The sequence below is a fragment of the Mercenaria mercenaria genome, chromosome 4, assembly GCF_021730395.1.
Source record: "Mercenaria mercenaria strain notata chromosome 4, MADL_Memer_1, whole genome shotgun sequence".
In the NCBI taxonomy this organism is placed as follows: domain Eukaryota; kingdom Metazoa; phylum Mollusca; class Bivalvia; order Venerida; family Veneridae; genus Mercenaria; species Mercenaria mercenaria.
The window spans coordinates 43680548-43707616 of NC_069364.1; the positions used below are offsets into that span (position 1 = coordinate 43680548).

Sequence of the window (27069 nt, forward strand, 5' to 3'; positions counted from 1 at the left end):
TGGTAATTGATTCAAGTCGTTCAAACAATATATTCTTTCGTTTTGTCTTTAATTTCACTACATCATTTTCCAAAGTTTAAATACTTAAAAATACGGTTCTGTTAATTCAGATAAATCTTGAATCAGTTGTTTTATGTGTTCAAACTGCAGTATTAATTCATCAATTTCAAGGTTTATACTTCATTATAAAAATATTTAACACAGAAGTGGAAAAATTGTTTTTGTCTAATTTCATAGTATTTTTTTAGAAACTTAACGTTTTTCACACATTCTCAATAAGTGTGACCAGTTCATAACAGAGTTTGATTAATTAGCTCTATGAGTAATTAACACCTAGACTGAACAGTAAATGGCAAGAAAGTGACATGGCATTATAGAGCAATAAGTAGTAGACAATCCACAACTTATAGATTAGAGAACTTCACTAATTACCTTGAAGTTTGGAGTCTGAATTCATTTCACTGACACTTTTATTAGAGCCACACTTTTATTGGTATTTTTAGCCAGTTTAAGGGTCTGGAATAAGCAGTTTATCTTTGAATTACTTCTTGTGCACATGTTAAAAAAATGGATGAAAAATCTGAGGATTAAAAAAAATGGGAAATTGAAAATCATTTTGGATTATTATATTTATATGCTGCATGAAACTACAATGGGTTCATCAGGGGGTAAATTTGATGCTAGACTTGGAGCAGAGGAAGTTAGTTAACACTTTATATATTTGTTTCTTTTTTTATTTTCTAAGTTGTGAAGTCTTTTCAGTTTATGAAAAAATGGTGTCTATCTTTGTATGATTTGTACATACTGTTGCCTTACTATTAGGACTTTAATTTGAGTGATGTTTATAAGAAATAGTATAACATTTTCATTTGGAAATAGCTATTAGATTAGGATTTAAGTTTTCTTGGTAGACCTTTATACCAGAAATGGTAAAAAAGAAGTATTTATTAAATTCAGCTTATTTTTAAAAAGAAAAAAAAAGAGAACAGTAATGTGTATGTTTGAAGAAAATGATATTCCTAAAGTTTGTTAAATTCAATTTGCACATGTAAATTAAATTGAAAATACTAAGAGCAGTTTACATTTGACAAATAACCAGTTGATATTCATTTATTTGTATAACTTTTTGCAGGCATGTCATGTAGAAGTTGAGAGTGTTACAGATGTATTGTCTATCATCAAGTCCTGTCTGGAACAGTTAAACATATCAGTAAGTTTCATTTGCCTCTTGTATTAAATATAGTCACATAGTCCATATACCCATACATAACTCTGTCTCATGTATAAGTTTGGTGAAGCAATTCTGTTTATGAAGTTGACTTATTGGCACAACATTTCTTTCAATTAATAGTAAGGGTCAAGTATACAATTTTTAAGGCCTACTAATTGTAAAACAATTTTAACTGATGAATAAAAATGGAATTAGTTGGAAAGATTATTAGATATTGTCTGCTTAGCCTGTGGGTTGCAGTTTTGAACTTTGTTAGGGTCAAGGTCACACCCTGTCATAATTATGGCATTATTACAGTCCCATTGCAGGTAGTAGTCTTTAGTGATTCAAAATAAGTTACAGGATTTGTTTACAAATGGGCTAAAAATTGTAGATATCATATTTTTAATCATAAACTAAATTTAGATTTGTTATCATCATCAGTTATTGATATAACTACACATGTTAATGGTGTTACTGCAGTAATTAAACACAATTGTACCAAATTTATTTATCTTATTTGATAGTATTGTCAAATTAGGATGAGAAAGGAGTGTAGATACACAATGTAACATTTGACATTGTCCAAATTTGGTGATAAACATGTGGGATACCTTGTTCATGATTTTGCTGCCAAATAAAAGTTTAACGAGAAATACGCATACTAATTTGTAATAAACGAGGAAACAAGAGAGAAAATATGGCTTCCTTCAGAAATTTTTTTAAGGATTAAGAACGATTTTCATAATGATGGAAAAGAAACTCTGACACAGGTACAGTTTGTGTTATACGCTTAAATGTCAAAGACTTTGTAACATTGTAAATCAATGTCAACTCTATCCAAACAAATGCTCCGTCAAAACTTGGTTTAAGACGTAAAGTAAGAAAATTGATCAAAGGGCTAAATGCTTTAAGTGCATGTTTGTTATAATTGTGACATTTGTAAGTACCTTTAATGATTGACTTTTAGGCATTTCTTGTAAAAACAATAGATATTAGCATTTTGGTTTCAGGCAGTTTAGTGTCAGTGGTATATAATGGTGTGTCAGCATTCGTATGTTTTCTTATCAAAACTCCCAGCTTTGTCTTGTCAGTGCAAAATGAGCAGAAAGCATGAGAAAAATTTTTAGTAAGGCCATTGGTATTTCATTTTTGTTCTCCCGGCAGATATATAAAGATATGCTTATTTGTTTAGTCGGAAAGGTCAGGCAAAAAAACCCAACTTAATTACCACCTAATTTAAGACTTGCAAATTTATAAGCACTGTACCAGGTTTTATTTAGAACAGTCCACACACATCCCAGTGTTTCCAGAACACTGCTCTGTTTTTATGCCCCCAGTGTCTACTGATGTGGGAGGCATATAGTGATTGTCCTGTCGGTCCGTTCGTTCCTCCGTCCATCCGTCTATACGAGGTTAACCAAATGGGACCGTTTCGTCTATCATCAATACCCCTTACTAGAATGACTTGATACTGATGCAGATGTAAAACCTGTGTAACCTGTGACCATTCCTCATCTTCAGACATCACCTGACCTCAGTTTGACCTTGAACTTGACCTCGTTTTGGACTTAGGTTGCTTTGTATCGACAAGGATGGTACTGGGGGCATCAAGCGTTTATTGAACGCAGCTTCTTGTTCTCTGTTGCATTTAAGGCTTTTTATGCAGAATGTTCTCCCTATCAAAGGAATATTGTCTGTAATTATATTTACAATTTTTGATGGGTGGGGAGAAATGGGGACAGATGTTGAAAGTTACAGTGATGGCTGAGGTAATTTGGGGCCTCCCCAGCTTTAACGTTTAAAGAACACAGGCATATATTAAACCACCGACTTTCAACAAAGCCAGTTGAATGGCATCCCTACAGAAAATCATGTCACCCCTTTTAAGGTTCAAACCAGTCATGATGATTAAAAGTCAATAACCATAGGCACATAGCAATGCAGGCTGCCTATTTTATGTTTGCCTCCCTTTTTTGGCTCTCTTATATGAAGTCCTTTTGGCAGGTTAAAGACATATTATTATTATACCAGATTTATAGACTTGTTCTTCAGAAGTTCAAACTTTGTACCAAGATGTATATTGTACTGATTACAAAAGTACGAATGATACATATTGTTCCCAACGGTTTACTAGGTCAACTGACCGGCTGGTTTCAAAGTTTAAACCATTGACCAACTAACCTAAAATGATGGATAACAAGTACTCAGTACAAGGACAGTTTCAGAGTGCAAATTTCTGATGTTGACAATTCTCGTTATCAGCAAGAGAGCCTTATATTCATGCGTAACGTATTTATTACAATTGGTTTGCGTCACACAGCTTCGTTTCATGGCTTTGAACAACAAACAGTACATGTGATATTTTCCAATAAGTTCATACTTTAAAATCATGTTTGTGTCATATTTTTCTTAATGGACTTCCGCCTGGATATGAGTGCTGTATGATACAGTGTCACGTACACAAAAATTGCAAGTTTTGTAAGGAAAGTAAATTTCCCTACTATCAGAAGATGAACAGTTACTGAACAGAAAACTAAATCTATTCATCACTACACAAAATCAAATTTTTTGTTCATGTTTGCTCATTTACTACATTTATGAAAGAATGTAGGGAAAAAAATCACTTCAAAAGAAATTCTAACCTGCTCTATTTGACCAGTGTGGATTTAACTCATTATAACTTGAAAGAAAGTTCCCAAGTTTTCCTTCAGCAACTCATTACTTAGCCATGTATACTCTGACTAGACTTAGGGCCTCTTTGGCCCAGTGGTTAAGGTTCGCCAGATTCAAATGACTTACCCCACGCCACTGTGGATTCAAAACCTTGCTTGTGGGTGAAGAATTCTTCTGTTTGAAAAAGTCATCCGTCTGGCTTACAGGAAGGTTGATTGTCCTACCTGGGTGCTTGCATGTGATGAAATAATGCTTAGTTGAGCACAGGGGGTCTACATCCAATATTAACCTTTAGCCTGTCGGCGACAGGTAATTTTACATTTGCGACCAGTGCAGTCCAAGATCAGCCTGCACATCTATGGTCTGCACTGTTTGCTATTCTGTCAGTAAATTTTCAGCAGATATCCCTTTGAATGATAAGTGGTACTGCCCAAATTGAATGATGGACCAGTCCATTTTAGAAATTTAGCAGGGTAAAGGTTAAAACTGGAGTGTCAGTAAACAAAGACCAAACCTACTAAATGGACCATGATCCTCTGTCAGAAACATTTGGTGTTTGTCTGGAAAACGATGCTCACTTGTTGACCATGTCTTTGACGTTTCCAGGGAGTGGTAGTCAGGAAGAGACTCGTATTTACGTCAGCCAGGCTATTTTGTGTATATATATGTAATAACTTCGCTGTTTGTTTCATTGAGAAATTTATCTCACTATAGTTATATGACAGAAAAATAAATATACAATCATATTTTCTGGATTTAGACATGGTTGTGTTTTGTATGTATCAATTCTTGTGTCAAAGCTTGATTTATTTGAGAAATATCTTGCAGTATTTTATAACTTATATTGTTCATTTGATATTTTTGTAATGTTACGATACTGTTGTTTTCTTATTTCTTTTTGGTATAAGCAATATACTTGGAGAATTCACACCCCCTTCCCCCAGTCAAACATTTATTTTCATTTTATCGGATAAGATACGTCATTTATCTATTTCAGTTTTCGCTAGGAAAAATTTAGTTACATATAACAAAAATTTCTTTGATTAATTTTACACATTTCTACTCCCACAAGTTTACATTCTCTAGTCTAGCCAGGAAAATAAGTTTGGACAATGAATAGCCTGACCAATAGAATGACAGTTTTTATGACACTCGTTATAACACATGTACATTTGACTGGACATTGACAAATTTTGTGACTATTTTAATGCCGTGGTGGTTAATTTAATTATCCTGTCCCTTTGCAATTGCCATGTGGGTGTACATGACTGTGGGGGAGCAGTTTTAATTTATTTGACGATAAGGGAAAGGCTTAAGAGTTGTGGGCCTTTTGATTTTGCTAATTACTATTACGTAGTACAAAATACCTTATTTGCATTTTAATTAATATGGAAATGAAGCGGGAAAAGTTGTACTTCTACGTAGTATCCTGGCATTATGGAGATGTTGTTTATCAGCTGTGACAAATTGTCGTATTGTTGACAGTGAATGTCCCGTCAACAAAATTCTGAAATTTCACCAAATCCATATTAGCTATTGTCATTGTTGAAGTTTTTTCATTACATGCAGTTTTACCTGTTGTAATTGGGATAAGATATTTATGACCTTGATATATTTTTTCAGGAGACGGAGGTGAAAGAGTACCAGTTGTGGGTGAGACTAGGACCAGATGAAGCCCCCTACCCTCTCTGTGGTAAGCAAGATTGATATGAAAATGTCCATTTTTAGTGCCATAATTAACTGAGTCTTAAAGAATTGGAAAAACAGATACAGAGTTTATCCAATCATTCAGCACATTTTTAATGCCATAAATTATTTGAGTCTTGCAAAATTGGAAAAATACAAAGTCAATCCAATGATTCAAGGCATACTGATGAAATAATACTTTATTCGACAAATATCGCTGAAATTTAAATGTTTTTCGTTTACAATTGGGGCACGTCACAAAATATGTGAGACTAAAAAAATGTGTGGCTGGGTGTTTTCATTGATTGCATTATGATTAATTTCAAACGTAATAAAACTAAAAGGGTACACTAAATGGTTAAAAAGCTGTGATAAAAATAAATTGTGTGAAATTAAACTTTTTCTGCAGTATGTTCTAGTACTGTAATAATAACAGTTTGCATATTTCGAACTTATTTACCTCTGATGATAAAGTTATTAATATCATAATGTGTGATGTTATCACTTAAATTAGTCCCAAAATCCTGTACAGGGTAAAAACTGGTACCGACCGTTCAATGATATCTTGCTAAAATGTATTATAGATAACCAAGTGCAAACTTATTATCACTTTTTTTTTTCAGACGCTTTTAAAACATTTGCGATACTGTCTCAATACTGTCTAGAGTGCAAAAATGCAAAACTATATATGACAGTATGATATGGTGACATATTCTTTATATGACATTTACAGCAAATTCAAAACAATGTTAGTATGTTAAAATAATTATGCACTAAAACTATTTTTTTTAAATATCATAGTTGTAAGCTTTATGGAAAAAAGGATTTAAAAAGGAACGAATTAAACATCGGCAGTTATATGATAATTATGCAGTTTAACGAAGTTTAGTAAAACTCTTTGCATAATTTTATGAACTTAATTTTATTTGCACAGAAAATTTTTTTGCCCCCCCATTTTAAAGATAAATTGCTCAATTAGAAACAAAGACAAAAGAGAATACATATTCTTTTGAAAAGTTTTTAATAAATAATGTTCACATAAAATGAGGCGTCCTTGAGCTCGTGTTAGCATGTTTCCTTTTTTTTGAAGTTTGAAAAGACTGTGACATGATTAACTATACATATATAATACATCATGCATGCTTGACTGTGAAAGAAATATATTTATCGTTATTCATGAAAATGAAAAATGGGATTGGGAATTAATTGCATTTTTTTCTCAAATCGTGTTGTTGTTTTTTGGCTTGAATGGGTATCAAAAATTGAATTTTTCTTGTTCATTTTGTCATAATTACATGCTTAAATTACCAACTCATACCTGTGTACTGGCGACTTTGGGGCGGAAAAATTATAGTTAAAGACATTCGTAAACTTTTTTGGTAGCTGTTTGTATTGAAACATTAATAAATGTATGAGTACAGATACCAATAATGTGGTTTAGAAGGTTTTACCCATTAAAATTCAATCAAATCATCAGGTTGTTTTTCTTCTGTTTTTGCTATTTTAATATTTTGTCATGCAGTTAGGAGATGGTAAAGTGTGCATATTTAAGATTTTCTTAATAACAGACTTCTGTAGTTATAAATCCTCTATTTTGGGTTCTAATAATGTATCCATGGTTTGTACTTCCATTATTCAATTATGTGAAATCCATTATTCAATTAGATGAAATTGTTAATAATTACCTATTTCTTTGGTACATGAATTTGTCAATTTCATGTTTTAAAGAAAGAAAAAAAACAGATGTAAAAATTATTTGTTAGGATTTTAATTTTAGGTAGATGCCATTAAAAACCCACAAAAAAACAATTTTCAAATTCTTTGAATTACCTTAAAATTGATTAAAAAGAATTCAAACAAATTGTTTAAGAACACATTTAATATTGCAATTAAGTTAAAGAATGCATAAAGTAGTTCTTATTCTACGACAATTAAGATTAACTCTATTAAATATTCAATATAAAGAAGTACTTGATTAATGGCATGCTTTTCCAAATGATGGCCATTTGCAAAACTGTGAAATTCTGGCAGTTGAGAAAGTTTAGCAGGTTTTTGAAAATCCTATCAGTGATATGATTAAAGTTGTTAAGACCAGTTATATCACCTTTAACACCTCTCAGACCTTTTCATCCCATCAAAGGGTTACCCCATTTTTGTGAAGTGATTAGTTTGAAATATCTTAATCTGATTTACTGATTGCATTCTATGACATTTCCTAGCAACCAAGGCAAAGTTTATCAACTTTGTGACGCAGGTACTTCAGATTTTAAAAAAGAACTGAAAACAGCTTTAGAAAGAATTTTTAATAATATCTTACCTCAAAACGAAAGGATTTTTTTCGCTGGTCAAGACAAAAGAAAGAAGCAATAGGTCTGTAATCTTCAGCTTTTGAAAAAGAAGACTAAAACTTCGGACATGTTATATGTAAAGAAAAAATAAAATTTTCATCTGGTGCACCCAAGCCCTTTATCAATCTTGTGAAATCTTAGGTACTGATAAAGGCTTCCATTGTTTCTTTAATTTGTGTCACCTTCAGTGCTGTTTGTTATTCATGTTTACCATTTTGCTATTCGTGTTTACCATAATGTAATAATCTATGAATTGATACAATACAAAATTTCTTGGGTAAATAATGACTAACAATGAAAGGGAGCTTCTGGTAGCACTGTCAGATTGACCACCATATTTACAATGTTTGCACACACTTGATTAGGAAAGTCACAAAAACTGCACTCATTGAACCCTTTGTCACGATACCCGCATAAATTTCGATTTTTGCGGCTGGCTGTAATCCTACCCAAAGTTTCATTTTTTATCTGTTTAGCTTTTGACACATTTTTTGACTTTTATGTTATATTTTTATCAAAGAGATTAGGGTTAATCCCTGCACATTACATTACTTCAGTTAATCTAGGAATCTAAGGAATTTTGAAAAAGATACAAAATAAGCAAAATGGAAATTTGATTTGCGATTGTTTAATGAATTCTTAGCCATGTTTGGGTTGGGTGGGGGAGAGGTTGGGGTATGGACTGGTAGGGTAATATTAGGATAAGATTTACTACTGGTATGTTAAAATCATTGATGAAAATATGCAACAGAGCTAAAAGTCACTTAAAAGGTATATATTAAAAAACTGTATAACAATATTTACAGGACACCATCATGGTCTTCATATCACTATCATCATCATCATCATCATTATTCATGCATATTCTCATATTATTCACTACAGTTGTGTATATTCCATTATCATTAGGGTCAGCTGTAAATCCATCATCAAAATGGTCATCATCATCTTCATCATCATCAACACTTTCAGTGTCGTCACAGTCTCTTATCAAAGATACATGATTCATAATTACAAAATCATATAAGAATTTATTACACCTTTTAAGTACCACTAATAGCTGTTGACAAGTTTTAATATGGAAAATATTTGTTTCATCTAGGTTCTTGATGTTCATTGACCTGGTCCACTTGAATTCTTATCAACTTACCACCAAACTTCATATTTTCCCATAATTTACATATAATATACTTGAGAATACACTCCTAATGGGGCAACAAGGGCCATCGAAAACATCCTTAACCCACAAATCCTGTCTATGAATGAATTCTGACAGAATTTTGTTGGGGATAGGTTAAAAGGTCAATCATAAGATCTTAGATGGAATTTGTTTAGAGGAGAAAAAAGTTCTGAATGTATGAAATACTTTACATATAAGTGACACGAACAGTGACAATTTTGGTCCAATTTGTTGGTGCTCGTTCTTTTCTGCACGTATTTCAATAATTTCAGGTCTAACATTACGTAGCATTTTTAAAAGCCAGCACTGACGTATTTTATTTTTGCTCAAAAACAGTTTGTTTTCTTGTTTAAAGCTACAAGTCTTCAGGGAGTGCCATAAAACAGGGGGACCTAATTCTTTACAATTTCTGAATAGAATCAGGTCATTGAAAACGCCACTGTTTAGAGGTAAGAGGATTACAAGACCTCTCCTATTCAAAACAGTTTTAAGATTAGAACCTCAAAAATGTTGTTTTGGCCAGTGGTCAGTAGAATTAACTAGACAATAAACCTTGCAGAATGTGTTTGTTTTTTCAAGGTCTTTAGCGGGTTTTTTGTATACAAACATATTTCAAGAATTGGGAGAATAAAAGACATGCATTATCAGCTTATAGTATAGTTTTGATATATACTTCAAGATAAGAAGTTGTTTATGCATTTTATCAAGACTGATCAATGCTTATTTTGGTGATTTTTTAAAAAATGCAAGTCAACAGACCTGAGGTCAGTTTAACCAGAAAATTGCCATTGTCCAAGATAACATTTCTGTAAAAAAAATTTCAAAATAACTGCAGTTATGTAAATTTTTGCCTTCTCGTAACTCACTTGTTAAAAAGCTAGGACCTGCTTTATGCAGACTCAAAGATGCAAGGGGATGTGTAAATGGCTGGAGACAACATTTATTTTTAGAGTCTAGTCAAGGATGCAGGAGGTTACGCAGTGTTCCAGTGTATTTCAGTTAACTGTTGTTTCACCACTGAAATGCACATTAGATGCGCATTTTTTTTTGTGCCAAAAAGCACTTCTGCCTTTGAATTATATGTTTACAATGCTTTAAAAAAATGATGTTGAGTAAAATCAGATATTTTTGTAGAAATTGGAGACCGTTTGATGGAATTAAGTTATAGAAGTACTTTTAAAATGAGGTCTCGCCTAACTTCTAACTCTCAAGTACCTATTGTCTCCATTGAAATAACAATATGGTCATGCTGGTTCCAGTATGTCAAGTGGTGACCTTCTACCAAAAAGAAGGATAAAAATACTTATTTTACAGTTTCAGATGTCAACAGTCTTCTAGTCTTCAGACATTTAAGAATATTTAGCTTTTAATTACGGTGTTCCTAAAACTGGCATAGTTTTGACGCAAGAGCCAGCTCATTATAATTTAATGAACTTAATGTTTTTACCCCGTATTGCATTTAATTACCTACATAGAACAAAGAACTATAAAATAAATAGATTGGCAACTTGAAAGGCATATAGAGCAAATCTCGCCAACCTCCCGTGACAAAAAAACGAGATCTCGTTACCGGAAGTGGCGCTTTCTCCACGCGCCATTTTGTATGCGAAAGCAATTATTCATCGGTAAAATAATTATCACCGTATGACCACGCTTCTTTCGATGGCAAAAAAACCCTGTACTTCGTGTCTTAAGACCATTTCTCATTAAACTAGTTTTGTTTTAGAAGCTAACATGTATTTTAAATGTAGTTTTAAAGGTACAAATTGTAACTGCATGCTCGCCGATGTTTGTTTTTAGTAAGATAACGCCGAATCACGCTCTGACACGAGCTCACGCGAGATTACAGCCAGTTGCCATTCTGTGTATTTTATACTTCTTTGCATAGAACAAGTCAGAGAGAAAATTACTGAAAGTAGGATTGTGTATTTAATTATGGGAAAAGAACTATCCCTGAAAAAAAATTAAATGCCGTTTGAAGGCTTTGTATTTAATAATTTTGCCTATTTTAACTTGAATCGTAATTTATGTAATACAGTGCATACAGATTTGTCACAGGAAAAGTATTTTATCTGTGTGGTAAAAGGTATATCAATCTTCATTTTGAATCAAAATATTTCAAGGCTATTTTGAAAAGTTTCTATTCATTTTGCAAAAATATTGTTCTTTTAACCCACCTACAATTGGTAATCATGTTTGCGCAATCGTATCGACAATTTCTAAAGAGGCTTACTGTTGTAAAGTACAAATTAGAAAAAATCTGCCCTGGTAAGACTTTGATAAACATCTTCAGGATGAAATAATCAAACACATTTTTTTACCAAATTCTTAAAGTTGAAATTTTGATAATTTCAGTCTATTTCAAATGTTAAATTTATAATAAGTATATCTGTATACAATATCATAACATGGACAGCTGAAATCATTAGTTGTTCTTAATATAGTAACGTGCTCTGATTGGTTGAGATAAGCCTGTCAAGTTGTCATGTGATACAATGATAGTTTTGTCCTACCTGTAAACTAATTCAGTCACTTGTGGTGTTTACAAATATAAAGTTGTAAGAAGTTGTATGTGGATGAAATGAAATGTTTAACATGGATAGTTGTGTGACTTTGACTTATATTATCTAATATTACATACAAACACTCGAATATTGAAAAATCTGCACATATCTTTGGATTATATTTTTCTGTGTATTAAAAATATTAACATTTACACATTAAAAATGTTGCTGGATGTTCAATCAACGCAAGGTAAAGAAATTTATTAATTATATTCAGTTACTCAGTAATATATATATATAGTAAGTTATATAGTAAGTTGTACTGAAATTAAAAAAAAAAAATTGATCTGAAAAATAGAAGAAATGTATATACATCAATACTTATACTTATTTGAAAACCTTTTTGTCTTTAAATGATCAATGCATAGTATGCAAAAGAAAGATTAGAAATGGATGCATAATGAAAACAAAGAGTAAAATAGAAGTTAAAAGTGAAATATAATTTAATACACATTCACCAGTTTTTACTTTTTCAAGAAAATCATTAAGGTATGAAATTGAAATTTATTTTTTTCTCCATTAAGATAATAGTTTATGTTGAGAATGCACTAGACCAGTAAATACATGTAGTTTATCTGAGATCAGATAAGAACTCAAAACAACAATGATGACTAAGTCTTTGTTGCTCTGTATTATCTTATTATCTTCATATCTTACGTTAGTTGTTAAAAATTACAGTGGAGTATCGTTTTCTTTAAACAAAACCTTAGTGTCACAAGATAACTGGTACAAAGTAATACTTGAGCATGACTTAAACGTGCGTCTGAGCATTAATATTGAGATTATAAAATTTGACCAGCGAGCTTCACTTTCTCTTAAAAGGCAGTTTTTATATCCATAATGTTAATATAAAATGCTTTTTTACGTACTGGCTGACCTATCATAGGCAGTTGACAAATTGAAGTGAATTAAATTCAAATGTGAAATTAGAATGCCTCGCATAATTTACAAAAATTACGCCCTGTTCAGATCTCAGTTTTGTCGCTTCATCACAAAACTGTTGTAACAACAACAATATTTAAAATTCAGTAAACATTTGCCACATACGGAGGAAATGATGATTATAAATTTCAACTATTCTCTTTTCTCTTTCCAGGCCATGAGTTGCCATATGCGATCAAATTAAATCAGATTCGAGACTTTGGAAAGAGGACCGAAGACAACTTGACGGAACTGGAGATTGAGCGTATCATTAAAGAGATGCAAGCAAACAACAGAAAATACGAGTTCTTTCTCAAACACAAAAAGTCACAGAAAAGACACAGTCTAGGTTGGTATTCGCCGATGTTAGGATTATCTTTGCCTATGTCTCAAACCTTCATAGCAGCACTCTGGCAGCAGTTGCAACAGAGTTTTTCCTACCAAATCCGGTATTTGGTTCGGAACGAATCAGATACATTCAGATCTGTGACAAATATTAAAAAACTAATACAGTCAGAACTATGTAAAAGTAAGATACATTTGAAGAAACACAGATGCTTTGACCAAAGTATTTACTAGGGAGAAATAAACGATTTATTATTTATGCATATTTCAAAGAGATGGTCAAAGTAATTTAATATGCATACTTCCCATTATGCTTGAGTGCAATTGTTGAATAGTGATACTTAGTATTAGTAAAGGCAATAATGGGCTATTGAGAAAACCTATTGTTAGCGCTAAAATGATTACCTCAGACAAACAAAGCTGATGAAACTTGTTTGTTACAAGTGCATTCCACTGTGACCTTCCCCGATTATTTTGTAGGGTCAGAGGTGTTAGAATTGGCTGGGCTCTTCTTTAAAGTCTCTTCTTTCTCTTTTGTACTGTACATTTACCATGGACTTGCGAAATTCCCCCTTATATCATACAGTGTAAGGTGTTGCAGTGGACAATAGACTGTTTCTGGATTTAGTTGCACAAGTTTGAATAACTAAGTGATTAGGCTGGAGCAATATAGTTGTCCAAAATACACTGTCCAGTCAAAACAAGACTAGTTTGGTCAGCTGGGACTTGTTGTGACAGAAATTATTTCGATACTTTCATGTAATGTGATGCAACATTTTTCGGCCGTATTGTGGACATTTTTAATTCTGCTATTTTAGTAGATTTAAACGTGTAATGTGTAAAATAAACACAGTGAGTCTACCACACTGTTTTATAACATCCATTTTTTTTTATTTGACTTGAAGACAAATAATTAACATAAAGGAAACACCAAAAGATATGTTGGTCATCCCAGTTATTCAAAATTATGTGTATATTAAGAAATAACATTTTGCTTGACGATGTTCATATTATGAAACCGGAAAGTTATGAAAACATGTTGTTGTCAATGAATGATAGACATCAGCGTGACTAATTACCAAAAAATTGTGGCCAAAGACAAAAAATAGATAAATTAGATAATAAACAAGTAGTAAAATACTGTTGTTTCGTGGCGGGAAGGGCACGACACCGTAGAATAGCTTTATCGTTCTGATTGAGCAATACTTCCTTTAAAATTGTGTACGACATTGCATTACGTATTGAGTTGCTTGTATTACAGAAAACCCATTGATAGTAACAGATGAAATGCATCTTAGTGCATTTTGAGATCTTTTGTGTATTTTTTTTTACAAATTTTTATGCGTTAATGTCTGTGCACAACTTGAATATAATAAATTACCGAAATCGTAAATGCATGAAATTCTTCGCAATTAATTACATTGTGACAGTAAAATATATGCGGATACAGACTACTAAATATCTGCATACACGCAGTTTTGTATAATAATATGGGGCTGTCACCATTTTTTTTTTCCACTGGTTAATCATTAATTTTACAACTACTAAAAGAGACATATTTTATTTTCAGTTTACATGTTCTGTATATTAATTTAGCCAAAGCCATCTGCTACATTTTAACTAGTTATTCAAAAATTAGGTAAATATTAATTTTAAATGTTAAGCAAATATTTGCAGACTTTGCCGTTAAAACAGAATTGAAAGTACATTCTTTGGACTTAATAAATAACAAGGGTCATTATTCATCGCATATTTAAATAGCCTAACAGTCATTTAAAATTCTGACCGATCTGTGTAAAATGTAATCGTTTAAATATTTTTCACCTTAGGCTAAAATTTTTATGAAACTATTTAAAATTTTTCAACTGAATAATCATATGCTATGAGTAAAACCCTCATAAGGTTACAAATCTTCGAGCTTGGTATAAAATCGTGGCCTGTAACAAGAGCATTGAAACTTTCCTAATAAAGTATGTAGTATAAAGTGGTGATATCTTATTTCGGTTTTTACATCATGTTACAAAATATAATTAAAAGTAATTATTTCAATTTAAGAAAGGTGACCTGACAACCCGTGTCACCAAGACAGCTCTAGCCTCCAGAAAAATTGAATAAATAATTATTTTAATGAGGTCAAAGTACACCAGATGTATAAAATTACTGGAAATAATATAACCTGAAGGGTTAGTTACTTTTGTAATAAAATTCTTCCCTATCTTATCACCAGATGCGCACCTGTCATCAAATTTGTGTAAGACGTTGGTAAAGCATGCCTTGTATGATACAATCTGCACGTTTTTTTTCTCTGATAAAAAATATATATTAATGATTTTGTCAACTTTATATTTCCCATTCGACAGCAGAGAGTAAAAATTCTGTGCACATGTTACAAAGTCACCTTACGTGTAGTTTAAAATGCATATTTGCATATCCTGTAAAAACATCAGTAATTTTGGAAGAATTTAGATCAGAAGTACCTAACTGGGAATATATCTGCTTTGATTATCGGAGAATGAAAAAGAAATTTCAAACCAGGAGCTTTCTTTATAAGGTTTGGTTCATGTCCTCACAGGAAATTAAAGTAACTTGAAGCAACAAGTTAAGGCCAAATTAGGCGTAAAATTTCGATCTGTCAGGTGTTAATTATAAAGTCTGGGCCTTATATAATGTTATGTCTGCAATTTTGTAGTAATTAAACCCGTTATGTCCTTATACAGTCTGTTGCTTTAAATTGAATAGGCGATTTTCATCCGACTGGTCGCTGATAAAACGTGATAATAATCAGGAAACAATTATATTGACCTGAAATTGAAAATGCATGTACATATGTATATAAATACTGTAGCAGAGTAAAAAAAAACAGAAGAAAAAAAAATAATGAAAATCAATACACTTTGGATAAAAGATAACAAATTTGTAATATTAAAAGGTAGGTCAGCAATTTTTATATTATTTTGACTAATTTTTTTTTTTTTTTTTCGGATCTCTTTATGGAATACTTTGAATGAAATCATCTGGTTTTGAATATCTTAATAGACTTATTTGCCATCAAAAACATGTAATTTTCTGTCATTCAATATTATTTGAAAAGCAGAAATTTCTACATTATCAAAAGTTGATATTCCTTAAATTTCAGGTAATTTACTGCAATGATATCATTTAAGTATATTTAATTTTAAAAAAAAGCATTTAAAAGAGAAAAGCAAGCCTTGGAAATAATTAGCATATCGTATATTCGCGCTATTAAGTTTTTGACAAAAAGTTGAAATGGAAAAAAATAAGTGAACAGTAATTTCACATTCATGAAGATTTTAGTCTCAGATATAATTGTTGTGTCCCTGCTAACTGAAATGATTGATACGTCCCTTTTGAAATGAAACTTGACGCACGAAAGGTCACTGCCCAATTTAATTGGTGGGTATCGTTTTAAAATAGGCTTATCGAAATAATTGTCCAATCATAGTTTTTGAAAGATATATGTTAAAATTATTAGCTATTGAGTTTATTATGATACTGTCCATAATTTTCTTTCGGGGACAGCGACTCGGGTAAAAAACCAGCGGGGCTCCGAGTCAGTTCTCACAAAGACGGGTTATTGACCTTAGGTGGCGCTTAAAAAATTAAAAAGAAATGTTTTGTTCGTTTTGTTAGTCTTTTTGAGGTAATGACATTTTATGAATTAAATTAACCATTAACATTGACAGCTTGTGTGTAAAATGGTACTCGAAAAAATGAAAATATATATGTATCTGTTTTGGAAAATCAGTCTCATTTTTTTAAAAAAAATGTAACAGTTTGCACTTAAAACAACAACAACAATAAGAACATATTCTAATTTAAATATTCATTTTATTACACAGCCATTATTGATGCTCTGAGAATATGAAGGACTCCTAATGTGCATTGTTAAATGATTCTGACCCATATTTTTGCTGACGAAAAATCAGTTTTTGATGCCGATTTAGTGGAGTTGACAGGTTGCAACATAATTGCACAACTGTACTAATTAACCTACTGTAAAATGTTGCTGAAGCCCTTTAACGTTTTCGACAGTCTGATTCATTATCGAGAAACAAAGTTCTTATCTAATTTGCTATGTTACTATATATGGTACAGTCCTGTGACATTTGGTTACACTTTTGTTGTAACTTGTCCTGGTATGGTATTCATTAATGCATGAACGAACACATAGTTACACGAGTATATGAGTTATACATGTGTTTTAACCCCTCAAGGTCATTGCGACAGTTGTTCCAGCGTGCAGGTTATAATAAGAGCTGTCAAGACATCTAACCCCAATTGTCATTCATTTCTCAACATGCTGTCACTTTTATTTTCCCCGCCAAACCTCAAATATATCTAAATGTAACATTTATTACATTTTGGCTTCTTCTGGGCTGTCCATTAACAATTTTTTAATTATTATCAAGTTGACATTTTATTTCAGAATTTATTATCCGTTTTATCAGTATTTTCTGACTGTTTTATCTCTCAGAGAGAAACTTGACAGTAATTTTGTGGTTAGGTGTCTGACTCTATAAATTAAACAAAATATTTGAAATTAGCAAAACATATTATTTACAATGATTGTTGCAAAAACAACAACATGAAAAGGCATTTGTAAAAACTCAGACATGACAAGATGTGTTTTCTCTTTTTTTGCAGATGAAACTTCTACATCAAAACAGTCAAAAGGAAAGAGAAAGTCTCCGCTAATCAACATCTTCCGTAGAAATCGCGATGATAAAAAGCCACAGGGGAAGCTGTTTGGCCACAAACTCGCTGATGTTACGTCAGCAGAAAATCTGATTGCAAAGCCCGTCAAGGAGCTGTTGACGATTCTGTTCCGAGAGGGACCGTACACAGTGGGCATACTGAGAAAATCGTGTAATGCGAAGATGTGTAAGGAATTACGTCAGAAGCTTGATGACGGAGAAGACTGTCTGACAAACGAAACATGGCCGCCTCTCGTCATCGGTGCCCTCATTAAGGTAATTATACATCAATAAGAATTCTTGTCCAATGTTAAAAGATCTGAGTTTCTAATGACACCCCAGCCCCATTAAAAATAATTTTTTACTTTAAAGCAAATCAAATTGTTTCCAAGCGCTTAAAATAAAAAAAAATATATTTGTTATAGTTGTATGCATTTAGATAACAGAAATGTATATATTTCTTTTATTTCATTACAGGATTACTTAAGAAATATACCCCATAGTCTTCTGATGGAGGAATTGTTTGACGACTGGATCACAGCTAACAGTTATACTGATCCAACAGAGAAAAATAATAAACTTAAAGAGTAAGTAAACCATACTATCTTAAATTTCCTTCTTTAACTGAAGAGCTTCAAATGACAAAATTAAGTTGATTGTTTAGATATATTTCTTTTACTAGAATTTTTGTCCAAAATGTGTACCAGGTATGTTCTCTTTTGAAGAAAAATCCCTTAATTAACAACATTGAAGTTATAAATGAAACAGTTGTGTGGCTTAATATATTAAATCCATGAAGATTTGGTCTTGATGTTCACTTTTATTAAATTTTGATTGTTCTTGTTGCTTTCTGTGAATGTAAGATATTAATAAGAACTTATTTTTATTTCAGCACATTGAGTAAACTTCCCGACCCTCACTACGATCTCTTGCGCCACCTAATGTGTGTTCTTTACCATATTGATAAGAAATCAGATGAGAACAAAATGACAGCATACAATTTGTCAGTGTGTATAGCACCGAGTCTTCTGTGGCCGAAGGGAAATAATGACCCGCTTGCGACTCCTCCTGCATTGTTACAATACATGATAGAGAATTGTACTCAGGTGTTTGGCATGGATTCAATTCTTCTGTTTGGTGATTCAGTTGAGCAGAAACTACGCCAGGATTCCAGCACAGACTCCGACAGTATGCACAGTGTGCTCAGTTCACATGGTAAGTTAATTTTACAATTCAGTGCTGCATTTCTCTTGAATATCGGTTAAACTTTAATAATGAACTAAGAATATACTAAATTTTAGCTATAAGCATTATTACTTCTTTTCATAAAGTGCTTGTCCATTGTATGTTATCATTAAATATATCGATATACTAGGTTTACGATTTAGTTTCTAACCATTCCCTTGTCCTTTTCAGGTAATTTCCGCCGTGACGATTCCTCAATAGATAGTCTAGACCGGGAGATCTTATACTCAGGGGAAATGGATCCTGGTTCTCATGTAGCAAAATCTCATTTCTCGCCATCCAATCTCAGTGGAGATTCGGGATTAATCAGCGATTCTCAGTATTATGACGAGGATGGCAACGGAAATGATATAGTTCGCCCGTACATGCGCAGTACTTCATTTATTCATCCAGATGCTTTACGGGAAGAAATCGATCGCACAAGTCAGAGTTTGGATAGTCAATACTTTTATCAGTATGATCCACAAAATCCTGTACCTCCACCTCGTAGGACGCGCAGGAAAGGTTCTGATCAAAGTGGAAGTCCAAATATGGAATATGATCGAAAACCCACGCGATACACTTCTGAATCAAACTTTCATGTGCCAAATAGGTACAACAGGCGTTATAATCAAAATATGGCTGATAAGTTGAAGAGACGGTCTACTGAATCTTTAAAAAGTGTCGAAGAAAGTTCAGAAGCGGACTCTGAAATGATCATGCAGGGTTATAGAAGACCTGATATAGGTACTTTAGTAAAATCAGCAAGTGGTGCTCATTTATATTTTGAAGAACCGAGTTTGATGGAGTTTGACGATATTAATACTGTAAAAAACCGTAGGCATTTGTATAAACAGTCAAGTGAAGGCACTATGCCTATGTCTCCACAATCAAAATACTCACTGAGTAGTTCTCGGGATAGTGTACTATCGGATTCATCTGGATCTTTCCTGAACCGACAAAACAGTCCCGATCCTCTTTCTTCTTCAGCGGAAACGCCAGAACAGGAGGAATGTGGGATGTCCGCATGGTTAAATCAGCAAACAAAACATACAGCATATGCTGTTCAAAAACAGAGACAGATAAGTCATGATGACAGTGAAATAGGTATGAAAATTGACAGAAAACCTATGAATAAAATGAATTATCTCGTTTCACCAAAATCGTCTCCGAAAACATCACCAAAGTTGAGAAGACGGTCACCGATACCTCTCTGTAACAGGAGATCATTTCCATTAAATGCAGAAATTTCTCCGAAAGGTTCTGGCTCAAACACATCAAAAGAAGCAGAAGACATTATAAAATCACCAAAATTGTCAATAACATATTGTTCACAGGACTCGTTAGATAAACGTGATTTCGATACTCAGAAGGACAAAAATCCTTCACCTCATTTAGACGTTTACAATAACAATGCTCAAGTAGCAATGAAACAGTTGAACATCTATTCAAATGGTCTACAAGGAACGTCTCCACCTCCGCGTGTTGTGCTACAGGGTTTGAACTCACAGTCTCAAACCCAAAGACGTGAAAACACCCCAGTGAAAGGCAATCACGGAATTTTACCTCAAGCACGTAGAAACAGTTTCGATACAGCACAGTTCATTGAACACAAGAAATATCCTATGGAGGAAAATTCTGTTTCAAGTGAGGATCAAGATGACTCTGATTCGGAGTGTGAAATGACAACACGTGTGATGACAATGGTTAATATCCCAATGTCGTTTAACATTCCTCAGAAGCTTCTTACTGATAACAAAAGTTCTAGTTCCGATTCGTTATCTAGAAGTTCCAGTCATTCTGAGGACCTTGGTGTTCATCGACCAGAAAATCCACCAGATTACGATGAAGCTGTGCAACGTAGCAATCTCCTTAAACAAGGACTGTCGCCAGAAGAATATGATGTGGAAACGGTAAAACAGGCTAGTTTGAAAGCCAAGCAACTGTATGAACAATCAATGAAACAGTATCAAGAACAAGCTGTTAGATATTCATTACCCTCGCAAAAATTTGAGAAAACATTGGATGTTCATGAAGAACAATTAAGCGAAGAAACTGGATCTATTACTGACTCTAGTGAAGACGAACAGCCCGAGTACAATCCTCGTAAACTTTACGAGGAATCTCTGAAACGTTACTTGGAGGAACAATCAAGCAGATCTCCTTTGGTAAAAATGTCGTCTGCTGACAGGGATATTTCGATTTCGAATAACAAAGGAGGTAGGCTTGGTGTGAACCATTTATTATCGCCACATGGTTCGAGTCTACATAGAAGTAGTAGTGACATTGGTGATATACAGAGAAGAAGCCCAAGAATACATAGTCGGGAAACAACCCCGACAAGGAGGCCAGAACAGCCTCCACCTTATAACAACCCACCCCCTTATCATAGTGAACGCACAGAATCTAGTCCCAGTAGTGCAAGAAGACACTTGTTCCCAAAAGCAGGGGAACCAATGAACAAATCTCCTACGCAAAAATATGTGAACACATCTCCAAAAAATGTGCCTGGAATTTCATCAGAAAGTAGCTCTAAAGTTGAAAGCTCAAAGGAAAATGCTCAGACTGCTTCTGTTCCAAAGCGTAGAGACAATATTCCCGTGTCGAATAGAGCAAGAACTTTAACAACCACAGCTCAAAGTCCAGAAAGAAGTAGTACAAAATCTAATAATCGTAACAGTAGAATTACGGATTATTCAATTCATAGTGCTCAAAGTGAAATTGGACGGTATCAGTCGCCAGTTACAAACATTAGAAGTAGAGACTCGTCAGCTAATTCTCGTTCATCAAAATCAAACACTCCGGTTTCAAACATTGATCACTCTCAGTCGAACAATGTGTTCAGATCACGTGCTTCATCTTTAGAACCAAAACAACCTCAAGCAAACCTTGCCCATCCAAGAACGTCATCTCAAGGAGCCATTTCTTACAGAAATCCGAAAATATCATCAAGAGAAACAGAAGCGGCGAAACCTCGACCATCATCAACTATAGAACCATCTTGCCATACCTCACTAGACACTGCAGTAAACAGACACTCTGTAGCTGTTCAGAAAGAGCTCCCATGGAGTGTGAAAAGACTAAGTAATATTTTCGATCCCACGGCACCAGATAGTAATAATTCAGTTACCTCGCAATCTCATTCCTCATCGCCAGTGCCTAACTTACCATCAAAATCATCACGTGCTCCACCAACTTACACTCCGCCACCAACGTTCCAGCGCTATAGTGACAATACTCGTTCCAGCACTTCCAGTAACAGCAGTGTGGGAAGTTCGAGTCGAAACAAACCAGAGACAAAATCGTTCAATAAATATGGCCCACAGGCTAGAGACTCCTTTAGTTCGACTGATGAGTCTGACTGTTCGTGCCGATATTCTTTCAGCTGTCGGAGAGACAATAATAGTCTTGAAGAACTTACGGACATCAGTTTTACTGATATTACCTATGTTTAAGCAATAAGTAGTACTGTTCGAATAAACAAAATTGTGTTCATATATTCTCCAAGTACATACTGCCCTGATTATGATTTTTAAGCAATAGTCATTTAAACAAAACAAAAACAATAATCTGATAAAGAATTTAATCCTACAGTGCACCATGTGGAAAGTAAATTTTCTGTTTATATTGCATTAATTGTGATTTTTATGTAATTCACAGTGATAAAAGATTTTGCAAGAAAATATATCTCTGTTTAACCCCTTTTTTGGTGTTGAAAATCTTTATCGCTTTGCAATAGTGTTTAAGAATCAGGATGGGAAAAAATGGCAAAGATTTGTCGGTCTTTATATTTTTCGAAGATAAACTGCCGTCTCTTCTTTTGAACAAGCTGGTATTCTGTATGAACAAAATACTCGAAATAATGAAACCATATTACCTCTTTGCATATGTGTTTAGATTTTTTGGCTCATTTTAAATGTGTGGCAGACAATCAACACAAGATGAAGTTCACTTTAGGTATTAGACCCCAAATAAACTTTGGCAAAAGTTGCATAATATTTTCTTGTTCTGCAACCTTTTTGGCTGTCAGTGACATTGGCTGTAATTTCTTATCTTTTAAGATACCAGTTTTAATATAATTCGAAGTGTTTGATAAAATATCAAACTATAAACACACATAATTTGCTAATGTCTGTTTTGGTCTATAATGTCCTAAAGATTTGGACTAAATACTTGTCTAAGGTTTTTATTTTGTAAACTTTCTAGTATATGTAGAAAGTATGGAATGAAATCGTTTTGATTAAGAAAAAAAATGTGCTTCCAGAATGCTTAAGAACGAAATGTGTTCATTTCTGTAGAAAAAAAAAAGAAAACTTGTGTGCAAGGTATCTGAAAATAAGAGGAGCCCTTTTATGTTGTTTTAGCAGAATATGATTGTAAAATACATGTATGTAAATTGTATCATATGAAAAAAAAAGTGTCTGTGATAATACTGAGTTATACATGAAAATGTATGTGTTATGTTATAATATGTTTGTATTATATGTGTATATGTGTTTTTTTTGTGATACGAAAGCTTCTCTTGATAAAAACTTGTGTTAGGAAAATAAGATTCAGAGAAAAGAAAAAACTGTTAAAATTTTGTAAAATTGAGTTTACGCACAGCAATATCCAAATATCAGTATAATGTATACAAGTATATTTTTGTCTAAAACAGGTAAATTGTATTTTGTATGCATAATTTCCAGTAACCTATAGCTTAACTGGGGTCATAATGTATCCACCAGTAAAAAATGAGGCTTTTTTAAAAGAAATAAATGAATAAAAAATCACCATATGATATTTTAGAAATTTATACTTTTAATATGTTTTATGCTTTTATAAACTGTTTAAAATCAACCGATATTTGTATCTCAGGTTGTTTGTATATATAAAAGTTGATTAAAATGTACACATATATTTATGAAAAAAAATTATCATATTATGATAATAACATAGTGCTTATTTCATTATAAAGTTAAATTAAAAAAACATGTTCTATAATCTATTGTTTTGTTATCTATCAAACATTTAAATGCATTCAGTCTACCAACAATGGGTTTATATTAACTTTAGATGGATTGTCCCAACATAAAACACTCCCAATGCTTCATTAAAGCGGACTACTATACCATATTTTTCCTGAAGGTTCAGCCTCTTTGATTTCTTTGAAGACCTCTAAACTACACCAAATGTGACTGAATATGATTGAAGAAATTGTCGTCGTTGGAGATTCAATGAGTTTAAAGAGTTTTGATTTAAGTCAAAGAAAAATATGTGACAAAGAATATCACTTTCCTGAAGATTCAACTTCTTTTAGAAAAAGAATATATAATGGAAAGAGTCTTTGCTGATGAGTTATCTTCTATGAGTCATTTAAAGAGGTCTTAATTAAACCAAAGATACAAATGGGACTGAAAGAGAGTCTTTTCTGAAGATTCATCTCCCTATGTTGTTAATTAAACCAAAGAAAAATATGTGACAGAGAGTCTTTCCTGAAGATTACCGGTATGCACCACACATTATAAGCTGACCTGGGTTCCCAATTATTAGGGGGCTGTTAGTAGCTGAACCAGCTAGCGGCCTCTACAGAATAATGTAATGTCTGTCACTTCTTCAAAGCTTTCAGTTCAACCAACGAAAAACATTCATTACAGAAATAGTGACTCCCCTGAAGATTCAGCTACTTTCAGTTTTTAGCTCACCTGTCACATAGTGACAAGGTGAGCTTTTGTGATCACTCGACGTCCGTCGTCAGTCCGTGCGTCAAAAATTTCTTGTCTGCACGATAGTGGTTTCATTTATGACTTTATTTTAACCAAACTTGCACACAACTTGTATCACCATAAGATCTCGGTTCCTTTCTTGAACTGGCCAGATCCCGTTATGGGTTCCAGAGTTATGGCCCCTGAAAAGGCCAAAATTAGCTATTTTGACCTTGTCTGCACAATAGCAGCTTTATTTATAACTTGTTTTTTACCGAACTGGCACACAACTTGTATCACCATAAGATCTTGGTTCCTTTCTTGAACTGGCCAGATTCCAATATGGGTTCCAGAGTTATGGCCCCTGAAAGGGCCAGAATTAGCTATTTTAACCTTGTCTGCACAATAGCAGCTTCATTTATGATTTTATTTTAACCAAACTTGCACACAACTTGTATCACTATAAGATCTTGGTTCCTTTCTTGAAGTGGCGAAATTCCATTATGGGTTCCAGAATTATGGCCTTTGAAAGGGCCAGAATTAGCTATTTTGACCTTGTCTGCACAATAGCAGCTTCATTTATGATTTGAATTTAATCAAACTTGCACAAAACTTGTGTCACCATAAGATTCGGGTTCCTTTTTTAAACTGGCCAGATCCCTTAATGGTTCCAGAGTTATGGCCCTGAAAGGGCAAAATATTAGCTATTTTGACCTTGTCTGCACAATAGCAGCTTCATTTATGATTGATTTTAACCAAACTTGCACACAACTGTATTACCACAAGATCTTGGTTCCTTCTTGAACTGCCAGGTTCCATCATGGGTTCCAGAGTTATGGCCCCTTAAAGGTCCAAATTGGCTATTTGGCTTTGCAGCCATATAGATACTTCATTTATGGTTTTATTTGATACAAACATTCCAAAATATCTTCAAAACAATAAATCTTGGATTCCATGACAAATCAGATCCAATCGTAGGTTCCCGAGTTATTTTATATCTGATTACCTCCCCTGGTTGTAATCAAAATGGATTTATATCAGTAAGTACTTATAGGACTTATTTGAAATTTCGTTATTGTCATTAGTTGGACTGAGCCAATCAGGGTAGATAACTATGGACTGATTTTATGTCAAATTAACTCCCTTTATTTCTAATTAAAATGGGTATATCTCCGTAACTAATGAAGATACTGATCTGAAATTTCATTTATGTCAACAGATTTATTTGGCAGATCCTTCTTTTGTTCACTTACAATAATTTTTTTTTTTAATTACTTCCCTTTTACATTACTATAAATAACTTATTTTTAGTACCTTTTTTATCATTGGCCTTAGGGAAAAACCGAGACCACTTTTCTGCGGTACAACATGGATGGTACCTCCAGTTTTTAGGTGTATTTTGACATATCTGTACCTTGTAAGAATTTTTTTCTTTTTGGTTAAATTTATTCTCCTGTTGTTCCTGTCCTTTGTGGACTTAGATATTTTTTCTGAGGACCTTCTTGTCCTCAAGTGCAATGATAACAGGTGAGCGATATAGGGCCATCATGGCCCTCTTTGTTTTAAGAGTTTTTGTGCCCCACCAACACTCTGTGTAGGGGGCATATAGAATTGGTCTTGTCTGTGCATCTATCCGAAAAACGCACCTAGCCAAAAAGAATTTGTTATAAATTGATGAAACCTTGCACGAGTCTTTATCATGACATGAACTTGCGCATCTCCTATTTTTCATCTGACCCCGCCCCCGATTTTCCGAGTTATGACTCCTTAAATAGTCAAAAATGCTCATTTTCACCTTGTGACACACCTAGCTCAAAAAGTATGATAAAAATTGATGAAGCCTTGCTCGAGTCTTAATCATGAAATAAACTTGCGAACCTCCTACCCCTTTTTCCAGAGTTATGGCCCCAGAAATGGTCAAAAATGCACATTTTCACCATGTGACGCGCCTAGCTCACAAAATATTTGATATAAATTGATGAAACCTTGCATGAGTCTTTATCATGACGTGACCTTGCACACTTGGCATTCTTCTTGAGATTTTAGCGCTTATTACAGAGTTACGACCCTTGAAATAGCCAAAATAGTGGATTATAGAATAATAATTCCTTTATATAAAATGTTTGTTGAGGCTGTACCCACTTAAGACTGCAAACATTTGTATTATTGCCAATTAATTGTGACAAATGTACCAGTGGGGGCACACCCTGTGTCCTACAGACATATTCTAGTTATATTAAAATGAAGACATATTTGAAGGAAGATCTAACAAAACAAGTTCTTCAAAGAGCTTATTTGTGACCGAAGGAAACCGTCTTTTCTGAAGATTTAGCTCCTTTAGAGTTCTTTCACGAGCTTCTCACGAAACAAAAGCAAATATTTAACTCTTACCCTGCTGAATTTCTACAATGAACTTGTCCATCTTTCTATTTGGACAGTACCATTAACTGTTAAAAGGAGTGGTTACCAAAAAGATACTGACTCAATGGCAAACAGTGCAGATCATGATCAGACTG

At 33.3% G+C, this 27069-nt stretch overlaps 1 protein-coding gene across 3 annotated transcripts in view; it reads left to right on the forward strand.

The window, feature by feature from the left end:
* The window catches only part of LOC123551571 (uncharacterized), a 100423-nt gene extending 76571 nt beyond the window's left edge, over positions 1 to 23852 (forward strand). For all 3 annotated transcript variants that reach the window (XM_053541047.1, XM_053541049.1, XM_053541048.1), the window contains 7 exons: positions 1133 to 1210; positions 5510 to 5579; positions 12761 to 12934; positions 17596 to 17921; positions 18123 to 18232; positions 18538 to 18860; positions 19062 to 23852. In XM_053541047.1, coding sequence (XP_053397022.1) covers positions 1133 to 1210; positions 5510 to 5579; positions 12761 to 12934; positions 17596 to 17921; positions 18123 to 18232; positions 18538 to 18860; positions 19062 to 22324 — 4344 coding nt within the window. In that variant the 3' untranslated portion in view covers positions 22325 to 23852. The remainder of the gene's footprint in view (positions 1 to 1132; positions 1211 to 5509; positions 5580 to 12760; positions 12935 to 17595; positions 17922 to 18122; positions 18233 to 18537; positions 18861 to 19061) is intronic.
* Positions 23853 to 27069: the final 3217 nt, after the last annotated feature.